Below are 14003 nucleotides of genomic sequence, written 5' to 3'. Positions count from 1 at the left end.
TGAGCACGTAGTTGGGAAGATTTAAACTTGGAAAAAATAACAAACAATTGAGTGTTTCCTTGATTAGCAAACAAAAAGAGATAATTGAGTGTTGCAAAAAAAGTTTCACAATAGATTTAAACTTGGAAAAAATAACAAACAATTCTCATTTTTGTTTCATGGGGTATAACTAAATGTATTTGGTGAAATGATCAACAAACCAGTCAAATTTTATCATCTAAAAACTAACCAGTCAAATATTGAAACTTCAATATTAAGATTTCCTTATGATCATCTGAAGAGATTAAAGATAGGTTGCTGGATTTTCAATGGCTATTTTCCTTGATTAGCATTCTTTTTGTTATGTCTATTGACTCCTTATTCACTGCATAGTTTTTATTGTATTCATATTTTATTTAAATTTATAAACTTGGAACTAGATGCTTCTGCAACAGGAAGTGTGACAATCGTTTTCTACTCAGCCTACTCAATTATTCCTAGGGTCATAGATGAATATGTTATTGTAATGGCTTTGCTATACATGACATTCAACTTAAATTTTGGCTTTTTTTTTTTTTTTTATTATTATTAATTGGTATTGCACATATTTTATGTTGGCTTGTTTTTTTTGTTGTTTTTGCTCGAAGGCTTTGAGAGTTGCAGATTTCACCCATCGAAACTATGTTTTCAGATTTATGGTTGGAGATATCTTTTGAGGTTTCTTGGTATGTACACTCTTTTATAAAGATAAAAGTGTTGAGACTCAATTGTAGTATTTCTTTTGTATTTTGTAAACTAACTTCTCTTGAGAGAAATAAAGCTAAGTTCAACACTTTATCATGGAATGTTGCATAACTTCTTATTCTTGAAAATTATTGAACACTTTTATTTTATAATGTACATGGATTACAAAATTTAAATTAGAGGATGAAGTAACATTGTATTTAATATGTTATATATGTGAAGCACTTTGTGGGTAGGTTTGGTTACTTAAAATAAAAAGCAATTTTTTTTTTTTTAAGATGAATCAATATATCGGATATTTAAATAATAAATGAGTTCACTTGTAGCACAAAAAATAAATTTAGTTACTAAAAAAATTACATTATTAAAAATTCTATTGATAGAAAAAACTAACTCTTTTTATAGCAATGAATAAAGGCTATAACAAAATTCATATAACAAAAAATGAACAATAATCATAGCAATGACAAAAGAGTAAATAAGTTAATTATAGCATAAGATTAAGGCTATTGATAGTATATAATAGCACTACAAAAACGCTATTATAAACAAACGATAGCACAATATTTTAACCATATAAAGATATAATAGCTTCAAGCAAAAATGCTATCAAATGTTCTCATGGGAATACATATAAATTATATCTTCATACTATATTATATTATTCGTAATAGCTATACAAAAACGCTAAAAAAGTCTTAGACTTTTAATAATATGGGTTGTTAGGACCTACACAAAAACGTTATTTAACCCATTTTATATCATTTTTCATTAGCTATCGTATCTGTCATTTCCTGTAATTTGGGGACTAATAAGATATCCATTTTCGTTTTATGTAATTAAATTATTTATTAAGCAATTATTGTATTAAAGAGATATAATTATATTGCAAATAGTAGTTAGTTAATTGAGCGTCAGAGATCTACCCAAAATTCGAGCATTTTGAAGGTTGAGATGTATAAGGCTCAAGCAATGATGGTTCAGATGTGAATTAAAGTCTGGTAATGATTTGAAAGTTGAAAGGTCGAGTTACTAGGAGTTGGCCTTTAAAGGTTGCCATAAAAAAGGAGTATGCTAAAAAACTCAGACTTATTTTTCTACCAGTTGAGCCATAAACTTATTTTTCTTCTAATTAAGTCATTTTCAAACCTGATTCTAACTTGAGTGTCGGAGTGGACTTGACTCAACACCACACGGTATTTAATTTTGTTCATTTTTTAGGATATTGGACTACTCTCACTTAAGAAATACAAATTTATCGTTGGTGCGATTTTCAGTTTCAACACACTCATTAGAGGAAATCATCTTTTCTCTCTCTTCTTTAATTAGTGGTGGAGTTAATTGATTAGGTGTTTGATACTCATTCTTATTATAAGGTTTTGAGGAAAAAATTGATGTGAAATGTTAACTTCTTTTTCCATTCTTTGTTTTTGAATCCTTGGTGAAATTGATAGATTAGGTGTTTTATTTTTGTTCTGATTGTAGAGTTTTTAGAAATGATGTGAAATCGATGATCAAATGAATTTGGATGATGGTTTTGCTCTGAAAATTAACTTGACAATTTTTCGAGAGCTATCTCAGGACAATGGATTCAATGTTGAGATATAGATTTTGGAGAGGGTTATTAAACATCAACATATGCATATTATTGGGTTTCTATTCAAAACTATAAAACTGTTCTTCTGATTTATGAGTATATGCCCAATGGAAGCATAGGGAATGCTTTTCATGGAAAGAAGAGGAACAGAAGAATGGAGATGGGAGGGGGGAGAGAAGAAAGAGATATAAGTACAGAAGATAACAAAAAAGAAAGAAAAAGAATAACCAGAGAAGGAAATCAAATTTGCCACCTTGTTTACAATCACCTAATTTTGTGTTCAACTTTAACTTAGGAGCCATTAGATATTTTCAGAACGTGGGGGACTAAAGTGTCTATTTTGAAATTTTAGGGACCATATAGACATTCATCCCAAATCTAATGGAGAAATGTATTTTATCCTATTTTATTTTTTAAAAAATCATCAAATTCTTTGATGTTTATCAATAATTTAACTTATGGAATGAAAATAGATTGGATACACTTGAACAATAATAAACAGGTTCAAAGTAGTGGCGGAGAACAAAAATATTTATAGAAATTAGGTACAACTAATGAAGTTTAACCAAACAAATATGTCTCAATTGAAAACTATAAAACCATAAAGATTCAATTAAAAGTTTTAAAATAATAGATATATACCAAATTGAAACTATATCAAAACAATAGTTACACTTTAATTTATACTATTAAGATCATCCTTTATTAAAAAAAAAGAAAGAGTCCTCTTTAACACAATTATCTTGACCCTCTCTTTGGTCGGGATGAAACAAAAAGTAGAGAAATAAATGGATGGGATTAAAAGATTAAAGGGTATAGCTAAATTAAAATCATATCATGTTACTATTTTCAAAGTTTTCAATAGAAACAATATATTGAACTTTATAAATATAAAATTTATAATATGTTGCTAATTGGAAGACTATCATAAGTAGTGTCTTGAACACATTCATTCATTATATTGCTTATAACTCTTTATACTAATTTGTTAGGATATTAACTAATAAAGAACACAAGAAAATAGAAGAACGCTAAAAAAACTAGTCTGGAATACTCAAGAACACAAAAAAATAGATAATAGAAAGAACACTTATCAAAGATAGAAATATATTGCAATATACCAATAGTATTTCAGAGGAATACAGTCACTCAAATTATCATAGATACACCCAAACATCCCAACTTTACGTTAACACACCTAACTACATCATTTACCCTTATCTAACCATTTTACAAATATGTTCCATCAATGAAACATCCCAATCCTAAACAATGACATAACCACAAAACAAACTATGAGCAAAGCATGCCCAATGTAGGTAATATGGATTGAACCAATGGATCTTATGTCCCCGAATTCTATAATATAAACCATACAAGAACCCATCGAGATTTTCCGACGAAAACTCATACATCTTCTTCATCTTCGCATACGCAAAAGCTATCAATAAACTATCAAAACCAGCAAGTTGATGGGTAGGAATGTCATTCACAATATTGAGTAACTTAGTAAGTTTTTTGAGTCCAAGTTCACCATTCAGTAAGTATTCGCAATTGCGAATCATGTACTTTAGATCACTGACTGTACCAAGGAAACGTTGAGCTATGATGGCAAACTCCACTACAGACTCCATCATGGATTTGATCACCATTAGCTTAAACAAATAAGCAATGTCGTAAATGCCATGAAATATGACCCATTTGACGATTTGATTGCTAAAAATAATTGGTAGAAATGCGAGTCAAAAGTCGGCTGGTCGGATTCCTTCTTCTCTTTGTTTCTTGAAATCCAACCCTTTGTTATTTAAGAATTGGATCGATGTAGGATTGGAGAGATCTATTTATTCGTCAAAATCAGAAAAAGTGAACTCCCATGTCATGCCAACATTTCCATTCTTGTCGGCTAGAGTAAGCCCACTTGAAGAATTTTCAAAAGGTTTAAGTTGAATTTCAAATCTTGGTAGAGATGTTCCTCAGGAGCACCTCTCGGAGTGGATCGGATAAAGTCAGGAAATTCGGTGTCAATGACAATTACTGAAAATCTAGAAAGATAGACATTAAGAATGGCTAATTCTTGATAAAGATTATGAGACCAAACTTGTCGAATCAAGTCCATGATTCCAAGGTTTTATTACGATGGCGATGGAAGAATAATGATTAATTGCTTTCACTTTGGAAACCAGCTATGAGATATGGGTGAGTTTTCCGAAATATTTAAAGGTGAAAATTTGGGATAGCAAATTCTAAAAGGAAGAGGAATGAGTCCCTACCTTTCTAATTAATTTAACAATATATTAAATAATACTTAAATAAAATTATTATTTTTTCAAAATTCTATCAAAATAACAAAAAAAAAAATTGTTCGTTAATTATCTCTAAATAAATAGTAAAAATAGTGTCGAAAGATGCAATAAAATGGTAAAGAATAATAATATTAGAAAACCACTCTTTATTAATAAAATCTCACTGAAATTATATATATATATATTAAATTGAAGACTCATGTTTTTATAATATTTAAATCTTTTAACTTTTAAAACGATGAAATCTCCACATTTTAATTAGAGAAAAATACTTTTTTAGTCTTGAGTTTTTAAGAATATGTGTGGTTGATCCCTATAGGTTGAACATATTTTTTAAAATTGAGGGACTAAATTGGCTAAATTAAAACTATAGGGACCAATTGCACATATTTTTAAAAATTTAGGGACTAAAAATGTTTTTTTTTTTAATTATATCTTTTACCCCTTGAATATTATTGGTTTTAGCTAGAGTAAGAGTTTTTATAATGTTTTATTTAAATGAAAATTGTATTAGAAATGATCCATTTAATATAGAAAATTTTGAAGTTTTGTTTGGTTGATAATAATTTTTTTTAAAAAAAATGTTAAAACTGAATTAAATTAAAAAAAAAAGTTCCACGAATCCCATAATATATTTTAGCAAATTCTAAAAGGAAGAAGAATGAGCTCCTACCTTTCTAATTAATTTAACAATATATTAAATAATACTTAAATACAATTATTATTTTCCCAAAATTCTATAAAAATAACAAAAAAAATTCTTTGTCATTTTTCTCTAAATAAATAGAAAAAATAGCGTCAAACGGTGCAATAAAATGGTAAAGAATAATAATATTAGAAAACCACTCTTTATTAATAAAACCTCACTGAAAATATATATATATATTAAATTGAAAACTCATGTTGTTATAATATTTAAATCTTAACTTTTAAAAATGATGAAATCTACACATTTTAATGAGAGAAAAATACATTTTTAAAATTGTGTGATTGATCCCTATAGGTTGAATCTACTTTTTAAAATTGAGGGACTAAATTAACTGAATTAAAACTATAGGGACTGTTCACACAAGATTTTCGGAGAAACGTGTTTCGTGGAGTTGAACTTGAGTTGGTGTTGATGTTGAAGTTGATTTGGGTGAATGTGTCGATCTCTAATACTTGATTCTCTGATTCTCTCTCAGTTGGGTGAATGTGCTTGACTTGAAGAAGAAAAACACCGAACGTTCTTAAAGTAGAAGTCTTGGAAGAGTCTTTGTGTCTTCAAGGGTCTTCTGTCTTCTTCTGTTTGTTGAAGCATTCTCTCTAGGCTCTCTGAAGGTAGAAAATTCTGACCCCTGAAATGAGAAGAGTGCATTTATTTATAGGGCTCTCTGATGAGCTTCATAGACTTGGGCTTGGTTGGTCCATGGGCATGGATTTTGGACCCAATTAATTGGATTTAGTCCCATTTGATATTTGGGTCAAATTCAACCTATTTTTGGGCTTAGTTGGACTTTGACCCAAATAATAATATCAAATTGGACTAAATTAATTTCATCTGATTCAACGGTCATGATAAAACCATCATCGAAATTTGTCTTCAACTTCAATTCGGGACATATGTCAACTTAATGACGTGGCAACTTGTGATTGGTCCAAAATTTCTGAATGTCCAATTTCGAGATTTATGCACATATATGAGTGGATGAATCTCGAAAAATATAAAGTTGAATCGAAAGCCAAATATATCTGTTCTTGAATTTGACCTCAATTGATGTGTCAGTCAAACTATAAATTTAGTACATAAGTTTAACTTGAATTTGGGATCAAGTTTGAGATATAGCCAAATTTACAAAAAAAAATTAGCTTTGTCTCAATTTAATTTGATTTAGATTTAAGACAAAATTTGGGATAAGCCTAAATTTTAATAAAAGATCAATTGAGATTTTTTTTTCTTATCCACAATTTATTTTGATTGAAGATAAAAACTTAACATTGCCTTTTGGAATAAAAATTTGGAATATGGCCAAATTTTAATTTGGGATGAATTTTATATCTTTCCCCTAACTTGATTTGGAAATAGCATTTAGATGAATTTGATATAAAATTTGGAAGATGCTCAAATTTTAATTTGAGATTTTATCCTTAATAATTTGGCTTGAGGATAACATTTTGTTGATTTATATTTGGTATAAAATTTGGAATATACCCAAATTTTAATTTGGGATTTTATTTACAATTTAATTTCAATGTTGAACAATTTAATTTTGAATAAAATTTGGAATATGGTCAAATTTTAATTTGTAATTTTATACACAATTTAAATTTGATTTTTGAATAAAATTTAGAATATGTCCAAATCTTAGTTGAAGATAAATTTGAGAACAAAATCTAACAAAGTCAAATTAAATAGGGAATTTGTTTAATTTAATTTTTTTTATTTTAATTTGAAATTAGGATAGAATCAAATAAGGAAATCTAATTTGATTTGGATTTTCTAATCTCTTATGGAACCTAGGAAACCTCTATAAATAGAATCCCAAACCCCCCCTCCCCCCATTATATTCATCACCTCCTCTACTTCTAATCTTTCATTTCTCTCATTTTCCTCTTTTCTTTTAACATTTTCTTCCTTTTTAAAAAAAAAAAAAATTTCTTCCTTTTTTTCTTTTTTAAAAAAAAAACATAATTTCATTTTTTTCTTTTTTCTTTTTTCTTCTCTTTTCCGTTTTCTTCTCATTTTTTATATTATATATATATATGTATATATTACTAACTTGCCCCCTTGCCCCTTTTTTTAATGGGAGTTAGAACTATCAGCGACCTGCACTTTGTTGTTTCCCTTACTTCTTCATATATTTGCACAAAAGGTGGTTTTTTTTTTCTTTTATATATATACATATATATATGCACATATATTAGCAAGGGCATTCGACGTGTGATTGTCAACTCTGCCAGAACGATCTGCCTCCTACTAGACATAGCCCTTATGTGGGTGACTGTGTAGCATGCAGGTCATCAGCTTCACCAACAACGATCTGACTCCTGCTAGACACAGCCTCTATGTGGGTGACTCTGTTGCCTGCAGAAGTGGTCGTCAGCTGTGCCAATAACGATCTAACTCCTGCTAGACATAGCCCCTATGTGGCTGACTGTGTAGCCTGTAGGGGTGGTCGCCAGCTTCGCCAACAATGATCTGACTCCTGTTAGACATAGCCCCTATGTGGGTGACCCTATAGCCTACAAAGGTGGTCGTTAGCTCCACCAACAACGATCTGACTGCTGCTAGACACGACCCCTATATGGGTAACTGTGTAGCCTCAAGAGTGGTCGTGAGCTTTGCCAATAACGATCTGACTTCTGCTAGACACGACCCCTATGTGGGTGACTGTGTAGCCTACATGGGTGGTCGTCAGCTTCGCCAACAACGATCTGACTCCTGCTAGACACAGCCCCGATGTGGGTGACTATATAGCTTGCAGGGTTGGTCATCAGATTCGCCAACAACGATCTGACTCCTGCTAAACATGATCCCTATGTGGGTGACTGTGTAGCCTGCAAGGATGGTTGTCAGCTTCGCCAACAATGATCTGACTCCTGCTAGACACGACCCCTATATGGGTGACTGTATAGCCTGCAGGGGTGGTCGTGAGCTTCGCCAACAACGATCTGACTCCTGCTAAACACGGCCTCTATGTGGGTGACTGTGTAGCCTACAGGGGTGGTCGTCAGCTTTGCCAACAACGATCTCACTCCTACTAGACACGATCCCTATGTGGGTGACTGTGTAGCCTGCAGAGGTGGTCGTCAGCTCCGCCAACAACGATCTGACTCCTGCTAGACACGGTCCCGATGTGGGTGTTTCTTGGAGTTAAACTTGAGTTGGTATTGATGTTGAAGTTGATTTTATGTGATGTGGTTCAATCTCTAATACTTGATCCTCTGATTCTCTCTTAGTTGGATGAATGTGTTTGACTTGAAGAAGAAAAGCACCGAACGTTCTTGAAGTAGAAATCTTGGAAGAGTCTTTGTGTCTTCAAGGGTCTTTTATCTTTGAGGAGTGCAGCTTCAGGAGTCTTGGGAGTCTTCTGCTTGTTGATGAATTCTCCCTAGGCTTTCTGAATGTAGAAAATATTTGTATCTTCAAAGGACTTCAGTCTTTAGAATGCTTGTATCTTTGAAGGACTTTAGTCTTCAGAATGCTTGTTTCTTCGAAGGATTCAACCCCCAAACACTACTCTCTGAATATAGAAAATGTTGACCCCTGCAAATGAGGGGAGCTTGTTTATTTATAGAGCTCCTTGATAGGCTTCATGGGCTTAGGCCTGGCCTTGATTGGCCAATGGGCCTGACCTTTGGTCCTAATTTAATTGGACTTGGGTCTGACATTTGAGTCTAATTAATTGGACTTGGATCTGGCCTTTAGGCCCAATTAACTGGGCTTAGGCTTATTTTGGCTTTTTAGGCCCACCTTATGGCCATATTTGGGTGTAACTGGGCCCAAATTATATTGTCAAATTGGTCGAAATTAATTTTACTCAATCGACGTCTGCGACGAAAACACATAATTTTTCCCCGATTTCAATTCGAGACATGTGTAAACTCTTACTTGGTCATAAATTTGACGATTTTGAAATTCCGTCATTAATATAGCAAATGACTTGGCGGTCCGTGGTTGGTCTGAAATTTCTCCTCCAACGAATGCCCCTTTTCGAGATTTGTGCACAGATGTGGGTGAATGAATCTCGAAAAAAGATAAAGCCGACATCGAGATACAAGTAATTCGGTCTTGACTTCGATGACCTCAATTTAATTAAACCATGACTTTAGTGACAAGTTTAACTAAACTTTGTAATAGGGGACGGCCAAAAAATTTTTATTAAAAAAGTCTCAACCTTTATCTCAGACTTGATTTGATTTGGAGAGAAAAAACGTGGGAATTTTGAATTTAAAATGAAATTCAAGTTTCATCCCTAATTTAATTTAATTTGGAGATGAAAATTTTAAGAAAGAAATTCGGAATATGGCCAAATTATAAGATAACTTTGAGATTTGTCCTAATTTAATTTGATTTTGGGATAAACTCAGGAATCTCGAATTTAAAAATAAGTTTCATCCCCAATTTAATTTAATTCGGGGCTAAAATGGAATTTTGAATTTAAAATGAAATTCAAGTTTCATCTCTAATTTAATTTAATTTAGAGATAAAACTTTAAGATTTTGGTTTTAAGAAAGAATTCGGAATATGGCCAAATTTATAAAACAACTTTGAGCTTTGTCCCTATTTAATTTGATTTTGGGGATAAACTCACAAATCTAAAATTTAAAAATAAAGAAATAAGTTTCATCCCCAATTTAATTTAATTTGGGGCTAAAAATGTAATTAATAAAAGATTCAGTGCATAGCGAAAAGTTTTAGAAAATGAAGGGAAAAAAAATCAAAGATAAGATTTGGGTGGTAAAAAAAAATTTTATAAAAAAACTAATAAAATCTAGATTTAACCAAAAAAATCCAGATTTAATAAAATTTGAGATTTCCTAATTTAATTCTAGATTCAGTGTAGTCCCTACAAATAGGGCTCAATCTGTATTTTCATCCCAGGCAGGTAGAGAGAAAAAATGACTTCCCTCCTTTCTCCTTTCTTTTTTTTTTTTTTTCTTTTTTTCCTTCCTTTTTCCTTTTTTTTCCTTTTCTCTTTTTTTTTTCTTTCTTTCCTTTTTTTTTTTTTTCCTTCTACTTCTATTTTTTCAAGAAAATTTTGTTTTTATTCTCTTTTTATTTTCTTTTTTCTTTTCCCCTTTTTTTTTATTTCTTTCATCTTTTTTATTTATTTATTATCTTTTATTATTTTTTCCTTTTTTTACTAACTTGCCCCTTTGCCCTTTTTTTTAGCGGAGTTACAACTATCAACGACTTGCACTTTGTTGGTTCCCCTACTTCTTCATATCTTTGGACAAAAGGTGGATTTTTTTTTCTTATATATATATATACATATGTATATGCACATATATTAGTAGGGGCGTTTGACGTGCGACTGTCAGCTCCGCTAGCACGATCTGACTCCTGTAGACACATCATTTATATGGGTGACTGCGTAGCCTGCAGGGGTGGTCGTCAGCTCTGCCAACAACGATCTGACTCCTGCTAGACACGACCCCTATGTAGGTGATTGTGTAGCCTAGAGGGGTGGTCGTCAGCTCCGCCAATAACGATCTGACTCCTGCTATGTGGGTGACTATGTAGCCTGTAGGGGTGGTCGTCAACTCCGCCAACAACGATCTGACTTCTGCTAGACACGACCCCTATGTGGGTGACTGTGTAGCCTGCAGGAGTGGTCGTCAGCTTCACTAACAATGATCTGACTTCTACTAGACACGACGCCTATGTGGGTGACTGTGTAGCCTGCAGGGGTGGTCGTCAACTTCGCCAACAACGATCCGACTTCTGCTAGACACGGCCCCTATGGGTGATTGTGTAGCGNCCTGCAGGGGTGGTCGTCAACTTCGCCAACAACGATCCGACTTCTGCTAGACACGGCCCCTATGGGTGATTGTGTAGCGTGCAGGGGTGGTCGTTAGCTCTGCCAATAACAATTTGACTCCTTCTAGACACGACCCCTATGTCCGACTGTGTATCCTGCAGGGGTAGTCGTCAGCTTCGCCAACAACGATCTGATTCCTGCTAGACATGATCGCTATGTGGGTGATTGTGTAGACTACATGGGTGGTCGTCAGCTTTTCCAACAACGATCTGACTCCTTCTAGACATGACCCCTATGCGAGTGACTGTGTAGTCTTCAGGAGTAGTTATTAGCTCTGCCAACAACGGTCTGACTCTTGCAAGACACGGTTCTTATGTGGGTGATTGTGTAGCCTGTAGGGTGGTCGTCAGTTCCGTCAACAACGATCTGACTCCTGCTAGACACGGCCCCTATGTGGGTGACTGTGCAGCCTGCAGGGATGATTGTCAACTCCGCCAACAACGATCTGACTCCTACTAGACATGACCCCTATGTGGGTGACTGTGTACCTGCAGGTGTGGTTATCAGCTTCGCCAACAACGATCTAACTCCTGTTTTTTATCTTCACGGTACGGGTCTTCCATGGTCATTGAGGCTTATAATCCTTATCGATTTAGTCGACAACTCGGATTCTATCAAGATGTTCCGTATGACCTGGGTAGGGAAGTCTCCGAAGCTAACTTCCCTAATGTACTGTGACATTGGATGATATGTGTCCTTCATCCCAGGTGCATCTTCCTGCATGTCTGCTGAATCTGTCATGTTACTTCACGTTATAGAAATTGGTGGTTAGCAAAACATGGCACTTATCTCGAAGAAGGGATATAACACTTAGTAGATAGTACCTCTTCCTCTCTCACAAAATCTAAGGTTGCCAAAAGGGCTAACAATGAAAGAGGTAAGCAGCTTAGCATGCTTGGAACTAATGGACCCACTTCTGGGCATACTGAAGAAAGTCACAGTAGTAATGAAGACCGTCATTGGAAAAGATATAAAAAGTCTGACAAACAGCCGATATGCGAAGAAGGATTCTTTGATGAAGTCCCAAGTGTTTCACAATATTTTGACGTCACCGCTCTCAAGGTAACCATTTGGGGTCTTTTTTTTTCTTTTTTTCTTTGTTTCTGTTATCATCTCTTTGCTATTATTTGTTTATTTAACTTCCTTTGCTTCACAGTCACCTTTAGACGATCGGATTCTAAACATTGGAGAAACCTCAAAATCTTTCATGAGTCCTGATGGTTATGATTCTACGCTTACCCATGTTGACAAATTTAAAGCACCATTGGACACCAGCGCGACTCTAACCCGTCCTCTTGTGATTAATGAGCCGCCTGGGCAAGTAAGAAAAGCAATGTTCGTGGCTGCTTCTGAGGTCTCCAACTTTTGTGCTATCAGCGTGATTTCTGATGTTCGACGTCATGCTGTTTCGACCATGTGGGAGACCATACATAAGAAAATTATGCGCATTCCTTTTGACAAAGTCCTTTAGCTTGAGGATGAAGCTTGCTAGATATTTTATGCAATTTCTGACATTTGCGAGGCTAATCTTCCTCCCCTAAAAAATCTTGTCGATGAGTATTTTTGGAAGGTAGAGAACTATAACTAATTCCAATCATCGTTTTCTTTCCAACTAAGTCAGGCAGATAAAAGTCGTCGATTGGAGGAGGCCAAATTCAATTTAGAGAAGATGTTGTATGATGAAAGTAGCGTACTTGCCCTGAAGAAGGGCCTTTTGGAGTGCGATTCTCATGCATTGTAGGAAGAAAAAGAGTTGTTAACCAAGCTAGAAGCCATTAAAACTGAACGTGCTGAGGTGTCTAAGCTGCTTCTTGAAAGCGATGAACTTTTAAAATAACACAAGCTCGAAGCCTCTAAATAATCTTGAAAGTACTCCTGCTCTTACTGAGAAAGATACCAAAACTTTGGAGATCCTTAGTGGAATGATAGAGGTCACGCAACAGGAACTGGAGAACTATAAATGGATGCCTTGACTTGACATTGCTTGTCCCTTTTTTTTAATGCATACCTCAGTAGTTAGAGACCTAAAAATTTTGTAATTATCCTTTTATTGCTAGATTTGCTAGTCGAAGTGTCAAAAATTTTTAAATGGAAGCCGCCTTTTCCTTTTTTTTTTTTCTTAACGACGCTTTCCGGTGCTTTGAAGCCTCCTTCATATTTCTGTTTCTTCTCTTTTTTTTTTAATTTATCTATTTATTTATTATATTAATTTATTTTATTATTATTATTTTTTGCACTGGACTCATGTATACACACACATATATTTTTTTTACCACGTGACTGAATTTAAATTCCTTTAAGCTGCCTATGTACTCTTTATAATGACAGGGATCAAGTCATAACGTAGTTCAAAAGATTTTTTTTTGCACGTGATTGAACTTAAATTTCTTTAACTTGCTTACATACCCTTTATAATGATAGGGATCAAGTCGTAACGTAGTTCGTACAAAGGTCTTTTTTTTTTTTACATTTGTTAAGCATAAAACTTCTTGAGAAACTTGCCATTGATTGGGCTGACTCTTAGCTCGTCTTGATTAACTATCTTGTATGCTTCATTTGTGTAGACTTCTTTGACGACGTAGAGCCCATCCCATTTAGGTGTAAACTTGTTCCCCATATGTCTTGTTGTGATAATTGGTCTCCTTACAGCGAGCACTAGATCACCAACTTGAAAGTACCGAGGCTTTACATGCTTATCGAAGGCTTTAGACATTCGCACCTGGTAACATTCCAACGCTTGTTGAGCTTCTAATCGTTTTTCATCCAGTGCTTTCAACTCTTGGAGCTGCAGTTTGGCATTTTTCTCTGTAGTCAGCCCTTCTTGCATCGCCATTCTTAGCGATGGAATTTCTCTTT

At 33.9% G+C, this 14003-nt stretch overlaps 1 protein-coding gene across 1 annotated transcript; it reads right to left on the bottom strand.

Moving 5' to 3' along the window:
* Positions 1 to 3585: 3585 nt before the first annotated feature.
* LOC120084666 (poly(A) ribonuclease pop2-like) lies at positions 3586 to 4436 on the bottom strand. The gene is made up of 2 exons (XM_039040475.1): positions 4239 to 4436; positions 3586 to 3975 (listed from the first exon to the last, which is right to left on the bottom strand). The coding sequence occupies exons 1-2, from the start codon at positions 4434 to 4436 to the stop codon at positions 3586 to 3588; spliced, it is 588 nt and encodes a 195-aa protein (XP_038896403.1).
* Positions 4437 to 14003: the final 9567 nt, after the last annotated feature.

This window comes from Benincasa hispida, chromosome 9 (assembly GCF_009727055.1).
Source record: "Benincasa hispida cultivar B227 chromosome 9, ASM972705v1, whole genome shotgun sequence".
Classification (NCBI taxonomy): Eukaryota; Viridiplantae; Streptophyta; class Magnoliopsida; order Cucurbitales; family Cucurbitaceae; genus Benincasa; species Benincasa hispida.
The sequence above is the reverse complement of the archived record's forward strand: the minus strand, read 5'-3'. Positions and strand labels throughout refer to the sequence as shown.

Excerpts from the sequence above, each read along its gene's own strand:
- LOC120084666 (XM_039040475.1), bottom strand. The coding sequence starts at position 4,436 with ATGGACTTGATTCGACAAGTTTGGTCTCATAATCTTTATCAAGAATTA. Across the intron at positions 3,976-4,238 it reads ACCTTTTGAAAATTCTTCAA|CTAATGGTGATCAAATCCAT; the intron begins GTGGGCTTACTC and ends TATTTGTTTAAG.